The sequence below is a fragment of the Myxocyprinus asiaticus genome, chromosome 43, assembly GCF_019703515.2.
Source record: "Myxocyprinus asiaticus isolate MX2 ecotype Aquarium Trade chromosome 43, UBuf_Myxa_2, whole genome shotgun sequence".
Taxonomy (NCBI): Eukaryota; Metazoa; Chordata; class Actinopteri; order Cypriniformes; family Catostomidae; genus Myxocyprinus; species Myxocyprinus asiaticus.
Genome location: NC_059386.1, coordinates 7,818,716 through 7,843,859, shown reverse-complemented (window position 1 = coordinate 7,843,859; position 25,144 = coordinate 7,818,716). Strand labels below are relative to the sequence as shown.

Genomic DNA, 25,144 nt, shown 5'->3' with positions numbered 1-25,144 from the left:
TCCACGTGCAGCAATGACAGCTTTGCAGATCCTTGACATTTTAGCTGTCAGTTTGTCCAGATACTCAGGTGACATTTTACCCTACACTTCCTGTAGCACTTGCCATAGATGTGGCTGTCTTGTCGGGCACTTCTCATGCACCTTACAGTCTAGCTGATCCCACAAAAGCTCAATGGGGTTAAGATCCATAACACTCTTTTCCAATTATCTGTTGTCCAATGTCTGTGTTTCTTTGCCCACTCTAACCTTTTCTTTTTGTTTTTCTGTTTCAAAAGTGGCTTCTTCTTTGCAATTCTTTCCATAAGGCCTGCACCCCTGAGTCTTCTCTTTACTGTTGTACATGAAACTGGTGTTGAGCGGGTAGAATTCAATGAAGCTGTCAGCTGAGAACATGTGAGGCGTCTGTTTCTCAAACTAGAGACTCTGATGTACTTATCCTCTTGTTTAGTTGTACATCTGGCCTTCCACATCTCTTTCTGTTCTTGTTAGAGCCAGTTGTCCTTTGTCTTTGAAGACTGTAGTGTACACCTTTGTATGAAATCTTTAGTTTTTTGGCAATTTCCAGCATTGTTTCCAGCCTTCATTCCTCAAAACAATGATTGACTGATGAGTTTCTAGAGAAAGCTGTTTCTTTTCTGCCATTTTTTACTTTAAATTTACCTTAAGACATGCCGGTCTATTGCATACTGTGGTAACTCATAAACAAACACAAAGATGGCAAGTGATTTTCTAGTACCAAATGATCAATTTAGCATGATTGCTCAAGGATAAGGTGTTGGAGTGATGGCTGCTGGAAATGGGTCCTGTCTAGATTTGATCAAAAATGACTTTTTTCAAATAGTGATGGTGCTGTTTTTTACATCAGTAATGTCCTGACTATACTTTGTGATCAGTTGAATGCCACTTTGGTGAATTAAATTACCAATTTCCTTTCGAAACAGCTAAATCTGTACATTATTCCAAACTCTGGCCACCAGTGTGTGTATATATATATATATATATATATATATATATAAGATGTAACATTTAGTGACTTAAGACTCAACTTGGACTCATGACAAAATACTCAAGACTTGACTCTGGCTTCAGTGTTAAAGACTCCAGACTTGACTCGGACTCTAGCTTCAAGACTTCAGACTTGACTCGGACTTCAGATGAAAGACTTGTGAACATCTCTGTATCAGACCGCAATTCATAACTTAATGCAACTACACATTGCATCCTCAACATTGCCGCAAGGGGCAACGCTATAGCGAGATTAGTGTGAACTGTCCACTGCTGTGAGCTTTCTCTTTCAACTCATCTACTGTCATGGCAGAACAACAGTTACAGAATATTGTCTTTGACTGTTGCACCGAGTCTTGCAGTTTCATCAGGGTCTCGCGAAGGGCCACTATATTTTTTAGACACTGTCAAGTAAAAAAGAACTTCAAGTTTCAAAAACGCATGTTGAGACACCTGCATTCTGTTTAATTCGTTGCACTACGTTTTAGCACAGGTGTCACAAGATTCAACATTCTGAAAAAGTCCAAGCAGCAAAGAGGACTTGATGTGACTGTTATATTGTTACACATGATTTCATGATGTTCTGCGCCAAGCAAAATTTCGGTGCTTGATACACAGTAAGCCAGTGTTTTTTTTGTTTGTTTTGCTTCTGCTCTGGTGTGCTGATGAGCCGTAGTGCCTTGTAAAAACTGTGTATGTTTACTGTTATGAATTTTGCCTATGATCCATACATAAAATACAGCCTATTGTAACAACACTTGCTTTGGGTTCAGGCTTAAAACCTGATGGTAACGTTCAGATCGGTAGAGTCGGGTCACATGGTCTCAGGTACGGGTCGGGTTTTATTTCAAGGCCCGTGCAGACATCTAAGCAATTTACCATGTATAGATCTGTACCTACCTAACACATTCAGTCAGTCTCTTGGAATTATGATATTAATGGTGCACTTAGAAGTATTTTTGTTCCACTTAAAACAGTTTTACCCCTAAAGATAAATACAGTCAAATCAGTAGCTTAGAAAAGCTGTTATAAGACATGAGGATGATGGTGGTTGCCATGCTGAGATCACATGACCAGCCGAATACTGCTACTCACTTTATCTCTGTAATGCTCCTTTTGGACACTTTCGGTCACATTTTTGCAGAATAATTTAATCATAGAGAACAATTAGGCCTGTGAATAAGGCATTTCTTCTATGACATTGGTAATCAAAAACTTTTTGCATGATGCTACATCTACATTGATAGGTGTCAGCATGAAATCCATTACTGCTGTAATACCAGCCAGCAAAACAAACAAAAAACTAACACTTAGTGCACCTATAAAGTCTATACATGTACATTAGAGGTGTATTTAGTGTAAACGGTTAAAGTAAACAGGACAGAAAACTATTTTTGGAAATTGTTTTTTAATACGCTCATCCCCAGTGCAGTTCCTTGCAGTCTTATTTTTTTCTCAAAAAACCCTTTACAGACAATGTACAAACAAATGTAACAAAACACACAATCACCTCATAAAATAGAGTTGGTAGGTGTGTAATATAAATTCATGTAGTTGTAATAACAGTCCATGTGTTATTGAAATGATGTTGTCTCAAACAGACTCATATTCTCTCTCCCAGGCGGAGAATCTATCCGTCAGATTTCTGGCTGATGGTTTGGTGTGAGCAATCACCTCCAGGAAATCTGCTGTGGTCACAGTTTCTAGTTCAATAACCGGCATATTAGACTGACCTGTGAAGATACATGGCATAACGCAGGTGGTGTATTGTGGCTGAAACAGGATTTAGTGATGAAACAGCAAGTTTTATGTAGTTATAGAGTGGGATGCGGCATATTTCTTACCCTCAATGTGATTTTCAAGGGCGTTGAAGATTTTTCGCACAGGTCTCATTGCGGCTTCCTTACACACTAATCTGATATCTGACCCAGAGTAAGCATCAGTCTCCTGAAATATCAAGTCAAAATATATAATCTGTGCAACAGCTGGTTACTATGGTAATTTTCATTTGATTTAAATGATTCCATTAATTTGGCCACTGAGATCACTGTAAAAATGCAACTGGTTAAAGCTGAAGTGTGTAATTTTTTTTGGTGTTACAATACTTTCTCCTATCCCAGCTTAATATGCAGAGACGACTAGAAGTAATAGATTCTCATAGGTTAATTTTCTCAATAATTGAAAACACTGTCTCTGTGGCACTATAAAATTTCCTCCCTGCACAACTGACTCAACCAATGGCGTGAGCTGGGGGCGGGAGTATGCATTTGTTTAATCATCAGCAGACGGGAGGCGTATTCGGAGAGATATTTGAAAACAATGTTTTTTCAGTTGCTTTCAGTGGTGCAAAAAAATTACAATCTTCAGCTTTAAGGAACGTCTTCCTAGTCATTTAGTTAGAACCAGGGCGGTATGTTATATGCCATAAAATATACAATAAAACTTTTGCTTTATTTATACCGCGGTAGATATATTTGCATGGCTATCCTCCTGAGAACTCACGTCCACATGCGTGGACATTAAGTTTTGGCTTCGCTATAGGCTATGCATAATTTAATTTAAACCAACTGATGAGACTCTAGGCTGTCATTAAAGAGTAAAACTTTTCGAATCATGTGACAAAACAACATGGCGCCGATCTCAGCTGAGTTTGTCTTTGGGAGAAACGGCAACAAAACTGCATCTGGTATGAAACCTCATTACATTTTTACATTAAAACCTGTTTGAGTCAAAAGAGTAGTCTCTAGTTTCATCCGATATGCCATTCTAAAAATTTCATAGATTTATCTCGAAATGGCACGCTGTTAAACTATTATCTTATAAACAAACATTATCAAATTGAGAATAAATAGATGCATCCAAACGCTGGAACATTTTGTTTTTAGAGGCTGTGTATGGAGTTAGGATTTTTTTTTATTTAAAATAATCAGAATTTCTATAGCTTAGTATTATTTAAAATTTCACAACTTAGTCCCACTGTCCACATATTTGAACATACCTTTTTAGTAAAACCATTTGGTCTAAAACATTTTTTTTTTTTTGCATTTTCTTAGGGGCTACTAGTTACAAATCGAAAAGGGGAATGGAAAATGCACACAGCTGTCACGCTCGGGTCTCAGGAGGCTGTTAGTGGAATAGCAAAGAAACAAAGTAATTGAAAATTAATAAGCGGGATGTGTCCCAACAAGTCTTGTTATAACAGTCAAATGATTTCATTTCTGCGCCCGTAGCTTCACCAACATGAGATACGTTACGAGAAAGTATTTTAACATTGAAAATATTTCGCACTTCAGCTTTAATGCTCAACTCATTCAACCTTGCACGGCGAAATTCCGCAGGCAAAATAATCTCAATTTGAAGTAGCACGATCAGGATTTCGCCTAATGGACTCTGGTGGTGAAGAATTTCCCTAAACTAATTTTGTGTGGGGTTCAAGTTTAGTGCACTTTGACATGCAAAATAATTTGACAAGGAAATCATTTTAGAGGTGAATATGGGGTACAGTTAGGCACAATGAAGTTTCTTTGTCACATTGTCTGCTATTTTTAGAACGTCATCACATGTGGCTTCTCAAGTCAGAATTTATAATCGTAACTATCTGTTGTACATTAATATTTTGTTTTGATTCCTTTGTTTTTAACAAATTTTTCATTGAAGTGTTACATAATGTGAAGCTGTTTTTGCACAGATGCCAGACTTTGGTTTATGTCCGTCCATCCATCTGTCCATCCCAAGATGTTTTCTCACGAAACTCTAGGCCGAACACTGCAGTGATGTTTTGGCTCTGTGAGTGAATGTATCTCAACCACATCTCCCCTCTCACCTGTGCTAGCCTGTCATAGTCCAGCTCTGTGCGCAATTCCACAGCACCTGTGTTGCTGACTGGAGGAAGCCATTGACTAATCATGGCCTGTCTGGCAGCGGCAGATGGCAGACCCACCAGTATCCGTTTCTCTAGTCTCCTCAGCATTGCATGATCCAACTCCCTGGAGAGAGAAGAGAAATTATAATCACAGCCATAACCGATGACAACAATATAGTCTCTTCACAATCACTCCTCACCAGGGTAAGTTTGAGGCAGCCAGCACGAACACAAGGTCGTTAGATCGTGCCAATCCATCCATCTGAACCAGTAACTCTGTCTTCATCCTTCTACTGCCCTCATGTTCACCACTTAAAGAAAAGGCATAAAAGAACAAGTCATAAACTGTATGACAAACTTTGATTTGAACAAACCCCTAATCCTAAGTATTGAACTGCAGTGCAGTGGGAGTTTAGGTTGTGTTAATAATACTACAGTTCTCTGTCAGTGAAAATTTACTGTTTCTCTCTTACCCTTGGCCAACCCCTCGCTGGCCCATCACTGACTCCAGCTCGTCCAGGAAGATGGTGGACGGGGCGTGAAATCTCGCCAGCTCAAACAAAACCTGCCGAGAATCATAACATGAAGAAAATTAGTGTTCCATTGAGCACAACCTTCTTGGCCCATGATGGATACATTTCAGAAAACAATAAAACAAACCAAGCTGAGAAAATAGTTTTTCCTGATTATTTCACTGACCCGAACTAATTTCTCAGAGTCTCCTCTCCACTTGCTCACAATGCTGGATGCAGAGATGTTGAAAAACGTTGTTTTACATTCCGTGGCCACAGCTTTGGCCAGCATGGTTTTCCCTGTGCCTGATTTTATGAGAAAATTTGGACATTACATTAAAGCACAAGGAACCACTTATACTTTATATATGAGGGTTTATGCATAACTATGGTTGGATATTCTCATCTGGAATAACATCTTAATTTAAATAGAGCACAGAGAAGTCACACCTGGGGGCCCATATAGGAGTAAACCCTTCCATGGTGACAGAATTCCAGTGAACAGTTGAGGATACTGAAAAGAGAGGAGAGAATTATCCAAACACTGTCTTCCGTGATAAACTGGAAATGTCCATAATCAGAACAAGAACTTGATTTATAACTAGATTAAATTAAGAACTTGATTTCTACATTTTCTATAGAAAAAAAAAAAAAGATGGCCATTGCCAAGAGATTGTTTAAGCACATTGCTAAGAGGTTGCTATTGTGATCTGGTTGATAACTAGTGCATTGATAAGAGTTTTGAGTGGTTGATGTTTTTGGTAGTTGATGTGGTTGCAAAGGTGGTGCCAGGCTGTTGCTAGGGCATTGTTAGGTGGCCACTTAGGTGTTTTGGGTGGTAACTAGTGCATTAATTGGATGTTCTGGGTGGTTGCTAGGCAGTTGCTACAGTGTTGCTGAATGGTTGCAAGGGTGTTCTGGGTGGTTACTGGGGCATTTATAGATGTTTGCTATGTGATTGGGTGGTAGCTAGTGCATTGTTAGCATGTTCTGATTAGTTGTAGGGTGTTGATGGGTGCTAAGGTGTTCTGGGTGGTTACTATGGTGTTGCTAGAGGGTTGATATGGTGATTTAGGTGGTAACTAGTGCATTGATAGCATGTTTTGGGTGGTTGCTAGACAGTTGTTAGGTTGTTCTATGTGGTTGCAAGGGCGTTGCCAGGCGGTTGCTAGGGCATTATTAGGTGGCCACTTAAGTGTTTTGGGTGGTAACTAGTGCATTAATAGGATGTTCTGGGTGGTTGCTAGGCAGTTACTAGGGTATTGCTGAGTGGTTACTAGGGTGTTCTGGGTGGTTACTGGGGCATTGCTAGGTGATTGCTATATTATATGGGTGGTAGCTAGTGAATTGCTAGGCAGATTCAGCTGTTCTGGTTAGTTGCTAGAGTGTTGCTGTGGTGATCTGGGTGGTAGCTAGTGCATTGATAGGGTGTTTTGGGTGGTTTCTAGGCAGATGTTAGGGTGTTTTGGGTGGTTTCTAGGCAGTTGCTAATGTGTTCTTGGTGGTTATTAGTGCATTGATGTGGTGTTCTGGGTGGTTGCTAGTCAGTTGTTAGGGTGTTCTGTGTGATTTCTAGGCAGATGCAAGGGTGTTCTAATTAGTTGTTAGAGTGTTGTGGGTGATTACTAGGGTGTAGCTAGTGCATTGATGTGGTGTTCTGGATGGTTGCTAGGGAGTTGTTAAGGTGTTCTATGTAGTTTCAAAGCAGATGCAGGGGTGTTCTGATTAGTTGCTAGGATGTTACTGGGTGGTTGCTAGGGCATTGCTAAGTGGTTGCTATAGGTGATCTTGGTGGTAGCTAGTGCATTGCTACTGTGTCCTATGTGGTGATTAGGCAGATGCAAGGGCATTGTTAGGTGGCTGCCAGGGTGTTCTGGTTGGTTGCTAGGTAGTTGCTTACTGGCCCACCTACTCTATAATATTCTGGTCTCTAGATATGACAGTGTTGGTTTAATCTCAAGTGGAGGTGAAAACCAGCAAGTAAAATTTTAATTAGCCTATTGACTGTCAAAAACCTCTTAATAACCCACTTTTTATCTAAAACACGAAAAGCCCTGGTATTGACATAACTGAAATCGCAAAACCTCTTTGAACATAATGCTATTTGATCATATACATCACACAATTCTTGCTTCATGCACTACAAACAGCAGTCCAAAACAACCTGTGCAAGCAGAAATTCTAGACCATTCTGTACGACAACAACCTCAATACAAATGGTTGAGACAGAGAAGACAAATAATGTTTACATTTCCTCTTTGTCAGGGGCATATTGTGAATTTGTAGTCATCACTATAGAGGCAAGGAATGAGCCGGATATGAGAGCGTTTAGATTGGATAGTATTCAGCTATAGATTTCTTGTCATCTTAAGAAATAACCTCGTGCCTGGCTTTGCTCTAGCCTTTAGTGGAGATGTATTCAGAATCGAAGGCAGGCGGCAGCTTGAGAAATACCAAGGTGTTTAGCAGCCAAGCACCTTAATGGGGTAGACGACAGCTTCTTTGACTAATCGCTTGGCCGCCTCCAGGCCTATAATGTCGTCCCAGCGCACGTTGGGGTTGTGTAAATAGATATCCTTTACAGAGAGACAGGAGAGAAAGATGAAATAGAGTGCTTCAATAAAACATGTTACACCTTGTGTGCATGTATGTTTTTCTTTTGTGCGCGCATACACACGCACACACACACACACACACACACACAATCTTATAATATACATTGTATACTGCTCTATAGTGTTGAATAAATAAGCTGGAATTGCACAATATGTTTATTTTTATTTTTTTTAATATATAACAGAATTATTGGGGCCTGGGTAGCTCAGCAAGTATTGACGCTGACTACCACCCCTGGAGTCGCGAGTTTGAATCCAGGGTATGCTGAGTGACTTCAGCCAGGTCTCCTCAATTTTTCCCATTTTGTATCTCTCATGAACATAACATGTAAAAGATAGGAACATATGAATTTTAAAGAAAACTAAGCACATTTAATCCCCCCAACTACTGCAATGCAAAAGATTTGAGGGCTCTCGTAGACGGCCGTGGCTTCAACAGAATTGACTGGACCGATGAGATCATTTCAACTCACGGCTTTGCAGCAAACTTTTATAGTAAACATTATTCCAGATATCTTATTAACTCATATCATTATAATCATTGTATAGATAAGAATATTTGTGTGGAATTGTGTGATGGTTTTGTGTCATACTTTCGTTATATCGTCTAATCTGTCAAATCTAACTCTATCAGCTTTCTGCCACCACTTAATACGCATGTGCTGACCATTTTGTAAACAACGGGATTGGTCTATACATCATGGTAGTATTTGTTGTACTTTAATGTATGCTGATTTTAATAATAATAAAAAATAAGTTGTCCAGACAGATCAATTGAATCATCATTGAGAATAATGACAATTACAAACAAAATTAAAAGTAAAGCATTAAAGTAAACAGTAAAGATAATTTCGGTGCAAAAAAAAAAAAAAAAAAGGCTTAATTGTCATGAAAAATGTTTTCATAAAATAATACTTTTCTTAATGCAAAATATAACCTTTTTTCTTTTTCTTCAATTCAGACATGTTCTTGACCGTATACTCTTTTTGAAAACTACTGTATATTCACCATAATATACCTCCAAACTGCAACAAAACAAAGAACTTAATAAACATGGACTTACTCTGTTAATAACAGCAGCAAGTTCTCTCATTTCACTATTCATCCCAATGAAGGAACTGATCGGTTTCAACAAACGCTCCTGCGAAAAGTCAAATATAACAGATTTGCATTGCATTTGCATCAAGCATTGTGATTTGAAAATGCTTAACTGACCATGAAAACATCAGTGGACCTACTGAGAAATCTGAGGCACAGGGCAGAATGTTGATTGTGTCATTAGCGGCACCTTTCACTTCATCTTGAATCAGATTTTTGTAGTCAATCAGATGTCCCTGAGAGGAAACAATTCGTAACATTATACAACAGAGAACACACATTTTGCTCTATTTTCATTTCACTTTTATAAATTAAGCTGCTGAATATGTCGGAATTACCTTTCTCATGTGTGTCCCCTCTCCGGTCCCATTCCTGATGATTGGAGACACATTCAGGCCAAATTGTGATGTCTCTGCTGGGGACAGGTGCTCGCTTTCCTGGACAAATCCAACAAAGTCAATCAAATAGTGAAACTTCTTTAATGTTTCATCTGTTAAAAAAAAAACATTTATCATATGCCCTTGATCAACCTTTAAGTGGATTTTTGTATATTGTGTGATGGTGTAGACTTCACCATTTCTATTCTTCAAAATGAGAACAACTGTTCTTTAAAATAGCATTTCTTTCTATTAAAATCACAGGGGACTGAAAATGTATGTAAATAATTACACTACATAATGTTTATTTGATTTTAAGAGACTTACACTGCTGGATTTACTGAAGTCTCTCCCTGTTAGTTTAGATTCAGAATTTTTAACAGTGTTTCTGGATAAAGGACGCTGGATAGAGTTGATTCTTGGGAGTGTCTGACTGGTAGATGATGACGTCCTATGAATGATGTGAATGCAAACAACACAGATACACATACACAGTGAATAAAAGTAAATTATATGGACTTTGAATGACCACTTGGTAAAAGCACTGTTCAAACATACCTCCTTTTACCACAGCTCTTTACAAGTCGACTCTCTCCTGTTATAAAGAAGCACAAAGCAATGGATAACACTTTAAAAGAACATTTTCTTAATAACAATAATTATTTTACATAATAAATAAATATATATATATATATATATATATATATATATATATATATATATATATATATATATAACATAAATAGAAAATAGAATATATAAATATATATGGTTGATAAAATATCAATAAACACACTACTCTGTAACTAGTAACTACTCTGCAAAAAATTACCTTGTCCTGGCAGATTCTTCGTCAGCTTGGGAAATTTCTGAAACTTTATGAAATAATAACTCTCATATTCCATGAGAACTGTGTCCAGGTCTACATTATCGCAGACCTCAAAACGGCACAAACCAAAACTGCTTTCTTTTTCTAGTGCTTTTGCTGCATCCATATACCTGTGTAGTCAGAAGAGCGTTAAATATTTATTATAGTATTTATTGTTGCTTTATGAACCATTGAAATGTGTTATTTTAGGTTCCTTTTCGAGTTGGTGACTTTGATTCTGCATCAGTAACTGATGCTGTGGGAGCTCCTATCAGGAGTTACAATCTCTAAAACCCTATTCAATCACAGCAATTACATTTGCAGCTTGTTACTCCGCCCTTATGAGCATGTTTTGCGTGCATATAAGCCGGGGCACAACATCACATCATCAGAATTTTCCTCTTCAGTGTTACGGGAACATCTTTAGTGCTCTGGAACCCAAATTAATTCTAATCGTAATTTAAATTTGCACCCTTTCAGCAAGTGTATCTCCTATATTCTCCCTGTATGCTCCGGCGGACAGGGTATCCTTTAAACACTTCGTGTTTGATATTGATTGCATTGTGTTTCTTTGTGTTTTTCTTCAGCGAAAAGAAACTAAAAGAGCTGTTTGCTTAAAATCTTTTAAAAGACGGTGTTTTTCAAATGTTTTCACAAGCACATGAAAACGAGCAATATATCCCTTTGTCTGACAGGCATGAGCACTGTTTTATAAAAGGCGCTCAGTGAGACTGATTGTGTTCAATGGGAACACATGAAACTTAAGATAATTCGCTACTGGCTTGCTTTCATTCTAAAAGCTGAAGACAATTTGCTTTTCTCCTGCCACATTACTTCTGTGGCTCCCGAGGGACTGCCTGAGGAATATAGAGCGTGGAGATTTTAGGAGGATTGGCCACCAAACAAAGCTGTTCATGCCTCCTCTCCTCCATATCAAGCGGCTTTGTCCATTCAGTTTATTGCCTGGTCTGAGCCCACGCTGACGCAGTGCTCGCTTCTGATTGATTTCTTTACTGTGAGTGCATGAAGATGCTTTGCTCTTGGCCCACTTTCATTCTGAAAGCTGAAGCTTTTTCTCTTTCCTCCCACCATATTACTTTTGATATGATCTCATTCGGCAGAGATGATGATAAGGGGGGTGTTATATTGCTGGAAAAACTATTTTCCGTCAGGCTAAAGAAGCACTGTTTATCGCCTGGACTGAGCATACTTTGACACAGTGGTCTTGGAGTTTGATTATGTTCATTGCGAGTGCATAACATTCAAAACGCTATGCTCTCGGTTTGACACCGAGTCCCTCCTACTCTCTATGTCTTGCGAGTACGAGATACAGGGCACGGACAGTTTGAAGATGATTTGGTCTTCAAACTTTGCCACTGCTATTATTCAGGTTCGGCGATGATGAGATGTCAACAATATTTTGTTGCTGGGCTTTCATTAGTGAGATATTTATGTGCTCAGATAAGGCACTTACCGTAATTTCCCCCAGCGGGCAGGAAACTGGGACAAAGTAGCATCTGAGCCTATCTCTGGTCTTTGTGGTGCTTGTTAAACGTGCTACACCACAGATTGGTGCTCAGACCACCAAGGTCTCTGTCCAGATAACTGGTAGGTCTATAGGTGTCCCGGTGTCTGTGGAGTGACAACCCTGGATAAATTTGTCAGAAATTCACTTCTCCCTTTATCCGCCATGTGAGCCAGGAATGAGAGCGTGAGATCTCCTCTGTAACAGGGCAGTTTCACCCTGTTTTAACTATTGTTGATGGCATGCCAGAAGACAGACATTTAAGGCGTTAAGCATGTTGGTGCCCAGTTGGCAAGTTTTTTAATTGGAATTTGGAGTTTTATAACTTGGATGTTTGCTCCCTCCTTTCCCAGGTTTTCGTTGCAAAGAAGGATTGAAATATATCCATGTTTCACAACCCTTGTGGCTAGTGTCTTGGCATTACATTAACAGTCTATGACTGTTTTTATCTCTTCCTTTTCCACTATGTGTGAAGTACAGCTTTCTGCAATATTTCACTACCCTGGATAGTTAGTGTCATTGCTTATGTTGACAGACTGGTTTCAACCATGTCATCCTCTCTCTTCTGCATGACTTGGGAAGAGTGTTCTTTTCATTGGTCCACTACTCTTTTGGCTAATGCTGTTGTATCACATTGTACCACTAGGACCATTTTTGTCTCTTCTCTTACCAAGAGTAGCAGTGCTGATGAATCTCAGTTGCCTCCATGTCTGAGACAGTCAATCCGCACATCTTATCACGTGGCTTGTTGAGCGGTTACCGCGGAGACATAGCGCGTGTTGAGGCTCACGCTATTCTCCGCGGCATCCACACACAACTCACCATGCACCCCACCAAGAGCGAGAACCACATTATAGCGACCACAAGGAGGTTAACCCAACGTGACTCTACCTTCCCTAGCAACAGGGCCAATTGGCTTAGGAAGCCTGGCTGGAGTCACTCAGCACGCCCTGGATTCGAACTTGCGACTCCAGGTGTGGCAGTCAGTGTCTTTACTTGCTGAGCTACCCAGGCCCCTATTGTCATTGTTATACTATTGTTTTAAATAGTTTATTTCTTGTCCCTCTTCCTTCCTATTTTTAAATATGAAAGGGAGATCATTTCAATGCTTTTTTACTAGCCTATTGGCTAGTGGATCAGTATAATGTAGTAGTAGCACAGCATTATGGTATACGGTTCCCATAGCGTCAGCTACTGATGCCATGATGTCCGATTTGTGAATGACTCTTTTGAACCGGGTCTTTATAATGAATCACCCAACAAGAGCTTGTTTGAACTCAGGAGCTCAGGTTAGCAGTTTGAATTCAAGTCACTTTCTCAGCGAATCAACCATCAGTGTGTTCAAAACTGGGAGTGCAGACATTTCAAAATAGTAGTCCCATGTGTATTTTGGGCTTGTTTATAATTAAAAGTCCTGTGTTAGTAATCAAATCTTGTTTTTTTTCCCCTGGTTATTATTGATTGGGATTGGAGTAGCACAATAAATTGCATCTGGGATTTCATTCAGTTTGCACTCTTATAGTCTTTGTGTCTGAGCCATCTAGTCACCGTAAAGAAAGACTAAGATTTTTTTATTTTATTATATATAAAATCAATTTTATATATATATACACTGGTGGCCAAAGGTTTTGGAATAATTTACAGATTTTGTTATCAAAGTAAAGTCAAGACATTACTGATGTAAAAAACAGCATCATCACTATTTGAAAAAAAGTCATTTTTGATCAAATCTAGACAGGCCCCATTTCCAGCAGCCATCACTCCAACACCTTATCCTTGAGCAATCATGCTAAATTGATCATTTGGTACTAGAAAATCACTTGCCATTATATCACACACAGTTGACAGCTATTTGGTTCATTAAAAGAAGCTTAACATTGTCTTTGTGTTTGTTTATGAGTTACCACAGTATGCAATAGACCGGCATGTCTTAAGGTAAATTTAAAGTAAAAAATGGCAGAAAAGAAACAGCTTTCTCTAGAAACTCATCAGTCAATCATTGTTTTGAGGAATGAAGGCTGGAAACAATGCTGGAAATTGCCAAAAAACTAAAGATTTCATACAAAGGTGTACACTACAGTCTTCAACGACAAAGGACAAATGGCTCTAACAAGGACAGAAAGAGATGTGGAAGGCCAGATGTACAACTAAACAAGAGGATAAGTACATCAGGGTCTCTAGTTTGAGAAATAGACGCCTCACATGTCCTAAGCTGACAGCTTCATTGAATTCTATCCGCTCAACACCAGTTTCATGTACAACAGTAAAGAGAAGACTCAGGGGTGCAGGCCTTATGGGAAGAATTGCAAAGAAAAAGCCACTTTTGAAACAGAAAAACAAAAAGAAAAGGTCAGAGTGGGCAAAGAAACACAGACATTGGACAACAGATAATTGGAAAAGAGTGTTACGGATCTTAACCCCATTGAGCTTTTGTGGGATCAGCTAGACTGTAAGGTGTGTGAGAAGTGCCCGACAAGACAGCCACATCTATGGCAAGTGCTACAGGAAGTGTGGGGTGAAATGTCACCTGAGTATCTGGACAAACTGACAGCTAGAATCTGCAAAGCTGTCATTGCTGCACGTTGAGGATTTTTTGATGAGAACTCTTTTAAGTAGTTTAAATTGTAATAGTAATTTTTCATGTTATTAATGTCCTGACTATACATTGTGATCAGTTGAATGCCACTTTAGTGAATAAAAGTACCAATTTCTTTCCATAAGAGCAAAATCTGTCCATTATTCCAAACGTTTGGCTGCCAGAGTGTGTGTGTGTGTGTGTATATATATATATATATATATATATTTATAATGTGAGATCCTACTTTTGATACTTAGGACCATTGAGGGACTCGTACACAACTATTACACATTCAAAGGTGCAAACATTCAATGATGCGCATATTACACTTTGTTATGTAGATTTTGAAGGGCAGTACTAAAAAATTTTTAACTCTTATATTTGTATACATTTTGAAAGGGATGTGGAAACTTATGAGACAAAAAGGGAATGCAAATGTATGCACTCAACTGTAAAGTATATATATTAAACACCCAATTAAATAGTCTTTTATCTTGTTTTTGAACAACAATCTAAATCGAGCAATTCTGTGATGTGGCAACTATAACAGCCATTTGGCTCCTATATATTTCAGTTTAGAAGCCAATGGCTCCTTAGTCATTTATTTAGTCTGGAGCTCTGGTTAAGGGACTGAGAGATGCGCTCTCCTCCCTCCAGCAGAAAAATTCAGCTATGCCCCGGCTTATATGCCCACAAAAGGGCAAAGTAACAAGCGCCACCTGCCAATATGTAATTGGGGTGATTGAAGAGGGTTTCAGTGATCGGTACTCCTTATAGGAGCTCCCACACCATCAGGTACTGTATCTCGTTCTTTCCTTTCAGGGAACCATGGATTCATCAGCAACCGAGACATTTTTTCATCAAGGAAAATCTCACCCCTCCTCCAGTAAATGATGATAAATTAAAACCAGCAAATTTCTCCTCCTTGTTGCTGTTCTTAGTTCATCCTAAAAATAAAATTAATTCAAGAAAATTAGAAAATTCACATTTATAAAAATATACCAATAAACTAAATTTGCCTTTTTTTTTTTTTTTTTTTTTAATAAAGCAATCTGTGGTAATTATGGTATCTTGGCAAACATTTTCAGATTCCTTCTAAATAATCTGTGAAATGAGGGGACCTTATTTATTTTAATTTAATGACATATTTATTACATATTTATTACAACATTTTCATTATAACTATGGCAATTCTAGTTCTTGTTTGTAAATGTGGCAACTTTTTTAAAACAAACATAATTTAATGATAACATAATAATAATAATTAAAAAAATCACATAAAATACCATCATTTGTTTTATTGAACTCATAGTCAATAGGCAAAAAAACAAAAAAAAAAACACTTGCCGACCAGCATATATTTTTTAAATCAGGGACTGGCTATCTACAAATACCTATGTAATCGTGTTAATAAGAGACTAATCAACGCACTGAGAGTGTTTATCCGATAGATGGCGCCAAATCTTACATTCGGGAGAAAACGCGATGAGCTGTGTGCCAGGTTGCCATGGCAACAAACAACTCAAAAGGTTCTAAACACGCGTATTTAGCTGATTAGCTCTCTTGCTAATCGTCAAATAAGTATCATATCATTTGAAAGGCAACAAAAAATGACAACGAAAAAAAAACACTCGGTTCCATTCGTATTTTTGCTACATCTCCATTTATGTCGCGTGTTTCTACTCATATTTATGCGCTTTCAAACAAAAACAAATTACCAAATTATAATTGTGATTGATGAAGTAAAATGTAGAATAAAACGATACACATGTAATCACTTACCGCCTCTCGAGCCAGATTAGCAGTTTTTATGGCTTGATAAGAGAGATCCATGGACACACACACACCTGACATCAGCCTAGTGTGATCCGAGATGATCGTGTGTTTGTGTGTACGTGCGCGCGAGTTCCCTAATACGCTCACTGATCACCAGCAGGAAAAACAGAATATATATATATATATATCTTGCAATGTGTATGCATGCCTGCATATTAGAAATATATAGAATATAAATATATAAATACAAATCTGTATTTATGATGAAATGAAATTCAGAAGCAAATAAACCTTACCCTTCATTACACACTATTTTTTTAATGACTTTTTAAAAACAGCATTCACCTTTTTAATGTCAAATTTCTTGTTAAACTAGACCAAAAACGAATATTAAGTGAATAATAATAATAATAATAATAATAATAAAAAATAAAAAAACTCAACACACACACACACACACACACACATATAAACTGAAGTAGCTATTCAAATTTATGCTCAATAATTAAAAAAAAAAAAATTTAAGTCATAAACTTTACAAAAATACACTATGGTAAGTAACCATATTTTCTGCCAAATTTTACTGCAGTTATTTTTACTAATGCAAAACTGTGGTAACTTGGTGCCACGAGTGACATAAAAATATTATGAAAGCTTCTTACACTGAAGAAAATTCTATATTTATTATGATTTTACACGATTAACAAATTCTTTAGTATCTTTGGTATTTTGGCAAAAAACACAGTTACCATGGTAGCATTGTATGGGTATGTTCAAATAATATCAATTTGACTGATACAAAACAGAAGTCAAAAGAGGGGCAAAAGAATCATGTATAAAAGACAAACCAATTCAAAGTCTTAACAATATAAATTGATGGTTTATTCTGGCGAACAGAGAGACAATTTTGGACGTTAAATGTATCTGTTATGAAACATAAAGCAACAATATTCACAGTATTTTAAAGTTGCAGAGTGGGATCTCAAAATACAGAACTCTCCTGTATTTTTCATTCATACCTCGCTTTAACCGTTTCTGGATAGTATTGAGCAGCTAAATCAATAACACGCATCATTTTTTCACCCAAAACCAGCCACAGTATTTGACATTTCACTTTTCGAAATTATATTTGATAAACATTTTGTACAGTAGGGAAAATAAAACTTTCTTAATTACAATAGTAGTTACATTAACTGCTTTACAATTTAATACATTGGCCTTCCATTCACAAAGGGCTGCCATTGTGATCAATTACCCCAAAAACACCTGGACATGACACAAAACATAGTGTGGTTTTCAGAGAATGCTAGCTTCTGTCAGGAAAGTACTCGCCTCCAAGAGCATACTCTTCAAGTAAACACGTACAATATAAAATAGTGTTACAAAGTCCTGGGTGCTAAAGACCGTATCGGCTAAAGCGAAGCCCAACGTTGAGGGAATGAATCCTCTGCCGTATTCCACCATCCACGTCCCAGCGCTCCACTGCACTGAGGTAGCCTCTCCCACTGCATGCACTATAGTGTCACCTGCCATTGTGATGGAAAAATCCACACATTTATGTCACAATTCAGTTTAATGGGTCAGATTTGAGAACACTTAAAGGAACAGTTCATCCAAAAAGGAAAATTCTGTCATCATTTACTCAAATTTATTTTGTTCCATACCTATTTGACTTTCTTTCTTCCACTGAACACAAAAACAAGAATGTACTTACTGCTCATTTTCATGTAATGCAAGTAAATGGGGATTGAGGCTGTTGAGCTCCAAATGGACAAAAAGCACCAGTAGTTCTCATAATAATTCGACCCATGCGCTATATTATAGTCTTCTCTGCTGCAGCTCTTAAACCTCATTCACATCTGCATGCATCCAAGTAGGGTTTCTTTACATGCCTTGCACCTGGTTTGGCATCAATGACGATGGAAACCAATGACATCAAACCCGACAAGTCTAAACATGTGTTTGAAATGAGTTTTCTTAACTTAAAATTACTTTGTAATCTTAACATAAACACTGTGTATAAAGAACCAAGCTGAATTGGGTAAACCCAACAAAATTAGAGGTGTCAATGTGACTCAAATAACTCTCTTATTTCTTTATATACTAACTAGTGAAAGTGAATGTTAGCATGCTACATACATGCTGGTTGGAAGCACCTCAGAGTGCAGTTTAGTAATATAGTATGGTCAGCACAGCATTTGCTCAACGAAGTGAGCTATCGATTTCATGTGTGACACCTACCTGTCCTCATCGTTAGCTCAAGCTCCACTCTTCATAATGGTAACCCCCAAAACTCCAACATAACAGAAACTCTTTTAAATCTCAACATCACAAAACATTAAACACTAACAACTATCCCCCTTTATATTCATCTAGCATAAAAACACATAAAATAACACTTAATTTTAACATTTACTCTCTCTATCGTGTCCATGCAAAGCATGCTGAGAAATGGAAATCAAGTGTCCAGTTTCATCAATGCTGCATTAACACCAGACAATGTATTCATGTAGTCCAAACTCAAATGGATTCAGTAAACTTCCATTTTATAAATTTTAATGGATAGAACACAATGAAATCAAGTTGTGACAGAATGTTCTAGAATTGTGTTGCTTTAGTTCATTTTAATTAAGTAAATTGAACAAGTGGCAAAAATCCTTGTGCTGAGTGAGTGAAAGTGCCGTATTTGAATTTGAACGCGAATGCGAACCATATGGCTTCAAAAAGCTTACATACCTATTTCTATGGTACCTTTATGGTGTTTTTGTCATTCTGGAGCTGCACAGCACCCATTCCTATTCATTTTCTTTGTATGGAAAAGAGCTGTCAGTACTATAGGATTCATAAATGAGCCTTACCTTTGTTCCTCCTGGTCATTTATGACCGGAAAGAGCAAAGGTGTTACTTTTGATGATGATGATGATATTGATACCATTTCTCCTTTCCTGAATTAATAAAAAATAAAATTATGCACTTCTTTTGGGATTTTATGCTCTTTTGATCTTATTGACATGTAAATCTCCCAATTTTACCATTAATCTGCATATGCAAATAAGCACATTTATGAAACTTTAGTACAGTAAAAACCTACACTTCTATATGTTGAAACATGAAGAATATATGAGAATGTGAAATATACTGGTGGCAGATTGCTGCCATCTGGTAAACAAAATATAAATAACATGACTTAAAAATCATGTCGTGACAATAATAGCCAGTAGATGGCTGCAGGGTCTCCTGAACAGTAGCGTTTCGCCATGGTGCTGCTAGAATGAACTGTGTGCAAGGCTCAATGAGGCCACATTTATAACTTAGAGCTGTGGGAAAATGTCTTTGCTTCCAAAACAGAAAGATGCAAAGTTTTGTCTGGAAGGTGAGGCACCTGCATCTAAGTGTAAACTTTCCCAAAGTGGAAAAGCTATCCTTTCGTACATTGGGGTAGGGCTGCACAATTACAGCAAAAATCATAACTGTCGATTATTGCCCTTGATACTGTAATTGTGATTATTAATGTAGATTAAAATATTAAAATACCGTGACGTCACAAAGTAAGCAACTGTGCGGTTCTTCAGAGTAGCAGATTTCAATGGTGGATATGAGCTGCACCCCAGTTTCTTTTAAGTATCTTTTAAGCATTAAATATTGTAATAATTTTAGTTAATGTTAGGCCAAATAAAAATTATTTTAAATGGATATCGATGGTATAGAATAAGTAAAATTATTGCTAAATTACTGCTTAAATTATTAGTCCACATACAGTAAATAATATAACATATTCAATATTCAAACTTATTAACAGCCGATTTAAATTGACCAAGTTACTTACTGCATTCAGTAAGCCCTTTGGTGGCAAGACAGGGGACCATTCAACCCGTTAGATCTTCAATGGTGATCTTGTTCATGTAAAATGATCGTTAGATCATTTTTGGCCTCAGTGGTTGCACTTTGGAAATTAAAAACAGTAATTTGCGATAGAAGTTTGTGCGATTCATGAAAATGTTAAATCTACTAATACCAGCTGCGTGGCAAATGGGTCTTATTAGAGCAGACGCAATAGCAATGACAGTGATTCCTGAAATATGCTATTCATGCCATATTCTTTATGTTGGCTACACCTCCAAAACAAACAGAACAGTTAAGCTGAATTACTTTATTGCTATTTTGTACAAATCAAATTCACATTGGCCTACTTATTAACATGACAAAACAAAACTGCTATTACATTTTTAATAAATTGTACACAGAAATCGAGCAACGCGACAAACCCTCCCATTACAATGACTGTTGTCACTCACTGCAGGTTTACACTGTTTGAGACCTGCATTTCGACGCGAGCTCAGTGACACTCTGCACAAAGTTCTGCACTCTCACGAATGCTCTCATTAAAAACAAAGTTGTCTAATCAGCATAATAAATCAATTATTTACACCGCGTCTATGCCTTGATTAGAACGGGAGTGTTTTAGTTTTGTCGTGTTGCTCTTTGCAGTATATTTAACATACGTTCAAAGTGAGCGGTGCAATATGCAATGAATCCAAAATAATTCCGAAGTGCTTTTCGCTCTTGTTCTACAGCTTCTTTTCGAGTGTCAGGTGATGTTTCTTCAGTATTAATTTTCGTGTGCCACCGCGAACAGAGGTGGAACATACAGCAACTGGGCATTCAGACGGTTTAAAACTCACGCATTAGGATCAGTTGTCATTACTGATAGGACGGAGGACTATTTTAAGCGGGTCTGATTGGTCATTGCCGTTTCAATACTCAACGGACATGTAAGTGATTGGTTAGAATACTCAACCGCTGCAAAAACACTTTGTAAATAGAAACCATTGATGCAACAGGAGCAGATTTAAATTGAATGCTGTAATCATCGGTTTTCACGGTTACATAATCGATTAATTGTGCAGCCCTACATTGGGGTCACTCAGAATTTGTTCTTTGATCTTTGTTCTCTGTGAGTGCATGAGTGTGGTTGTTCTGTGTCCTCCCTTCAGGCTGTGTTAGTCTCACCCATTTATTTCTCTGTGTGTGTGTCATGTTGTGCATTCTATCTTGTGGCTTTTTTTTTTTTTTTTTTAACCATTTATTTCTGTGTGTGTGTGTGTGCTGCATTGTGGGTGTGTTATTGTCTCACCCCCTCATTTCTGTGTGTGTGTTTAGCACTGTTGCATATTTATTGGTTTTATTTGACCTCTGTGTTGTAGTCTCACCCTTTAATTTCTGTGTGTGTTTTTTCTGCATTGTGGCTGTTTTATTGTTTGTATTTTGACAGATTAAAATAAATAGTTGTGGTCTTTCCCATTCATTTTCAATGTTCGGTCAATTTTGACCGCAAAGAAAAAAAGGTGTCGATTTTAGGTTTTTTAAAGACCACTTAGACCTATCGAATCATTCCCAATTTTTATTTTTTTGTTTTTATGTTCAAATGGCAAGTGGAGGAAAAGTCACCAAGTCTTGTACCACTCAGATAAAGGAAACCATTTTTATTAAATCAGCAAAAGTGATTCCGGTCAAAAATGACCAATGACCATAGGGAGTTAATATATCTATTGTGTTCTTTGAAAGAAAGTCATGCAGTTTTGGAGCGCCATGATGGTGAGTACATGATGACAGAAATATCATTTTTGGGTAAACTATTCTTTTAAGGTGCTTGATGTTCACTTATGGTTGTTATACCTGGATAGTAAGTCTCGCTTTTAGTCGTTCCCTCTTTCCATTGCCTGAACGTTCCAGAAATTATAGTGTCTGATATTTCTGCCCAGTAACGGCCTAAAAGAGATACAAAGTGAAAGAGATATGAAAAGCGAGTAGACATTCAGTACAATCAATACTAAATAGCCATAGCTGCTTGATAAGTGATGGTGTCAACATGATGTTCTCTTAAAAGAACAAAGGGCAAGTAAATGCAATTCTGAGAGTGTTCAGAACAGACTTTTATCCTTACAGCTACGTAATTATCACAAGCATACTGCACTCATAAGTGATGTTCTATTTGTGAATGAATCAGTATTTTGATTACTTTTAATGATTCATTTGAACCAATTTGAAAAAGTGTTTATCACACAAACTGTCAGGGAGAACTTTGTGTTGGATCAAAATTGTGATGTAGTTGACATGTTTATCATCATTTATTTCACTGGAATTCTTTAAAACGAGCCATATGAAAAAGCCAGTTTACTAAAATGAATCATTCTTCTTTATAGTAGTACTGTGGCTACAACAATACTTTGTCCATGAAACTAAATAAATTGTCTGCATCTCTGTGTCTGTGTGAGTGGGTTACCTGAATGTCCTCCCGTGTCCACTGCAGTACCAAATAGCAGCACATACTCTGTGAGTGATGCATGCAACAGACACATGGACCCCATCCACCCGCCGGCATTCACAAACACCCACTGCAGGTCCTCATCAGGGAGGATGTGGCCCGGATATCTCTTACGCAGCTCCACAACTACTTTAAAGAAGGCTTGCTCGTGATCCTGGCCTATGACACACAAGAGAACCAGTTCATACATCTAACAGGTTAAAGGAATAGTTCACCCAAAAATTAACATTTTGTCATCATTTATTCACCATTCCGAATTTTTAGACTGAAATTTAAGCCGATATTTGGGTCAATGACGTGACGCTCTTCTTTTTTTTTTTTTTTTCTCTCCAGATCTATTAAATAATTAAAAAATACTTAAAAAAATAAATTCACACAAAACAATTACTTGAATACACCTCTACTATGATGAACATGTTTTCAATTTCTGAGTTTGAATTCATTTAGGTATTTCTGGGGCTTAAAGTAAAATTGTGGTGAACACGCCTGGTTAAATACAAAATAAAAATTTCATTAAAAGCTGAAATTCTTATAAAAAAAAAAATGTTGGCATAAGTAGTTTGGAAAAATCTTTTATCATTATTTCCTAAAAAAAAAAAAAATAAGTAAAACAATAGATCTGTTCAGCCATGACATCAATATGTAGGCGAACATGGAAGTCTAATTTGCCGTGGGTTCCCTAAAGATTTTCCTATGGGGTTTTTTAATTTATGAGTAAAATCAGTAAAATCATTGAACGTGCCTAACAAAACGGAAAACCGTTGTGGTCCTTATCTAGCAACTTGTAAGCAAGATAATTAAATAATAATAATAATAATAATAATAATAAAAGTGTCCCTTTAGACCCACATGACTGCGTGAAGCAATAATAATAATAATAAAAAATAAATTAAATAAAATATTTTGTATATTTTTATGATAAGGCCCATTTTGTTCAGGTCAAGTGGAGTAACCCTGAGAAAACGTCTTGATTTTCATGACTGAAAAATTTAGGATATTTGTAAAAAAATAAAATATATATATATATATATATATATTACACCTTGAAAAAAATATGGTCGTTCAGCATAATATAATATGGTTAAAGTTTTGAAGTGAATGATTACGTTTGTACACTCATGTGCATTCAAGGTGCAAGGAAGTTAACTATTGAATACATTTATCTTAAAGGTTAGCTACATCACTTGACAATTTTTCTTTTTCTTTTTTTTTGTGGAAAACACTGTAAATGTTTTTCAAAACAGTATGAAACCAAGATGGACACAAAGATTATGTTTCTACAAACTTGACACGTGTTCTAAACTAAAATTTCAAAAGATTTCCAATTTGTATAATTTCAGACAACCATATTTGTTGATGAACCATTGACTACTGATAACCTTACCCTCTACCAAAGCTCTAAAATCTCATTCCAAAAAAATAAATAAATAAATAAAAAAATAAAAAGAAAAAGAAAAAAAGGGATGTTGATGTGTCAGAACGCCATTGATTACTGCATGTGTTATAACCGAACTAAGCCGGTTTGAATATCTGGGACAAAGAATGCTCTTTGAATATGACATAAATATGGCAATTCAGTCTGTCACAGAAAGCTATCATATGGCTTCAGAAGACTTGGAATAGAGTGCACGAGCCGTATAGACCACTTTTATAGTGTTTTTTTTTTTTTTTTTTTTTTTTTTTTTTTTTGTAGATCAACAGTTGTGATCACTTTGAAAATCTCATTGTATGGAAAAGAGCAAAAAAAAAAAAAAAAATCTCAGTCAGTCATAGGTGTGATTTTTTTTTTTGTGTTTATGGTGGTACTCAAATAATAGTGCTCACTAATATAAGATCAGTCCATCATGTCCTTGGACTTTGCCATTTAAGGTAAAAGTTGAAAATTGTGACAGTTGTTGGCAGTACTTTTAGAGTAGTTCAGCTGCGCATCTTTGATCTGAATGTAAATTGAAGTCTACATAAAGTATTATACCATTTGCACTGCCACTGTTGCTATGGAGACCAATTCTTGCAATACCTTAGCAAACAGATATAACTCCAGAATAGCATGCTAAATTATAGCCTGGTTAAGATAAGATATGTGGTAAAATAAGATCAATATGTGGCATTTGTTAACAGCCAAAAAATGTAAATGATAAACAGTTTAAGTGTTAACTCACCTGCATACTGTCTGGCTAACTTGGCAACATCTTCTTTTGTAAAGACATACTGTTTAGTTGCCATCCAATATCTCAAGAACTGAACAGCCAACACCAACAGACAAATAACCACGACCAGTTTTAAGACATTTCTTATCAGAGACATCGTAATCCAACCATAAAAAGACGATTTAAAAGTAAAAATCGGTCTAAGATTACAAAAGACATTCAACAGACTTCATTCAAACACTCAGCATGGCAAACATGAAAGGTCGCTGATGTGATCTGACGTGTCAGCTGTGAGTTCTTTGGACCAATCGGCTGTCAACTGCTGGTCCTCATCCAATGAAATCGCGCAGAAACGCAACACGGAAGAAGACGGTGTGAAAATGCATTATTGACATCAATATGGCACCTAAAAACGCAGAAGCAGGAATACGCTTTATTGAGAACGTAATATATGTC

At 37.1% G+C, this 25,144-nt stretch overlaps 2 protein-coding genes across 2 annotated transcripts; both read right to left on the bottom strand.

Moving 5' to 3' along the window:
- Nucleotides 1-965: 965 nt before the first annotated feature.
- On the bottom strand, nucleotides 966-16,294 carry katnal2 (katanin p60 subunit A-like 2). Its single transcript, XM_051684823.1, has 16 exons — nucleotides 16,223-16,294; nucleotides 15,317-15,387; nucleotides 10,302-10,468; nucleotides 10,028-10,064; nucleotides 9,797-9,920; nucleotides 9,431-9,529; nucleotides 9,233-9,328; nucleotides 9,058-9,135; nucleotides 7,857-7,955; nucleotides 5,830-5,893; nucleotides 5,567-5,685; nucleotides 5,341-5,432; nucleotides 5,068-5,178; nucleotides 4,829-4,991; nucleotides 2,850-2,952; nucleotides 966-2,738 (listed from the first exon to the last, which is right to left on the bottom strand). Exons 1-16 carry the CDS (start codon nucleotides 16,292-16,294, stop codon nucleotides 2,599-2,601), a joined length of 1,635 nt encoding a protein of 544 aa, XP_051540783.1. The 3' UTR covers nucleotides 966-2,598.
- A 773-nt stretch (nucleotides 16,295-17,067) lies between these two features.
- Nucleotides 17,068-24,964, bottom strand: LOC127433154 (sigma non-opioid intracellular receptor 1-like). Its single transcript, XM_051684832.1, has 4 exons — nucleotides 24,701-24,964; nucleotides 22,500-22,700; nucleotides 21,893-21,985; nucleotides 17,068-17,742 (listed from the first exon to the last, which is right to left on the bottom strand). Exons 1-4 carry the CDS (start codon nucleotides 24,843-24,845, stop codon nucleotides 17,513-17,515), a joined length of 669 nt encoding a protein of 222 aa, XP_051540792.1. The 5' UTR covers nucleotides 24,846-24,964; the 3' UTR covers nucleotides 17,068-17,512.
- Nucleotides 24,965-25,144: the final 180 nt, after the last annotated feature.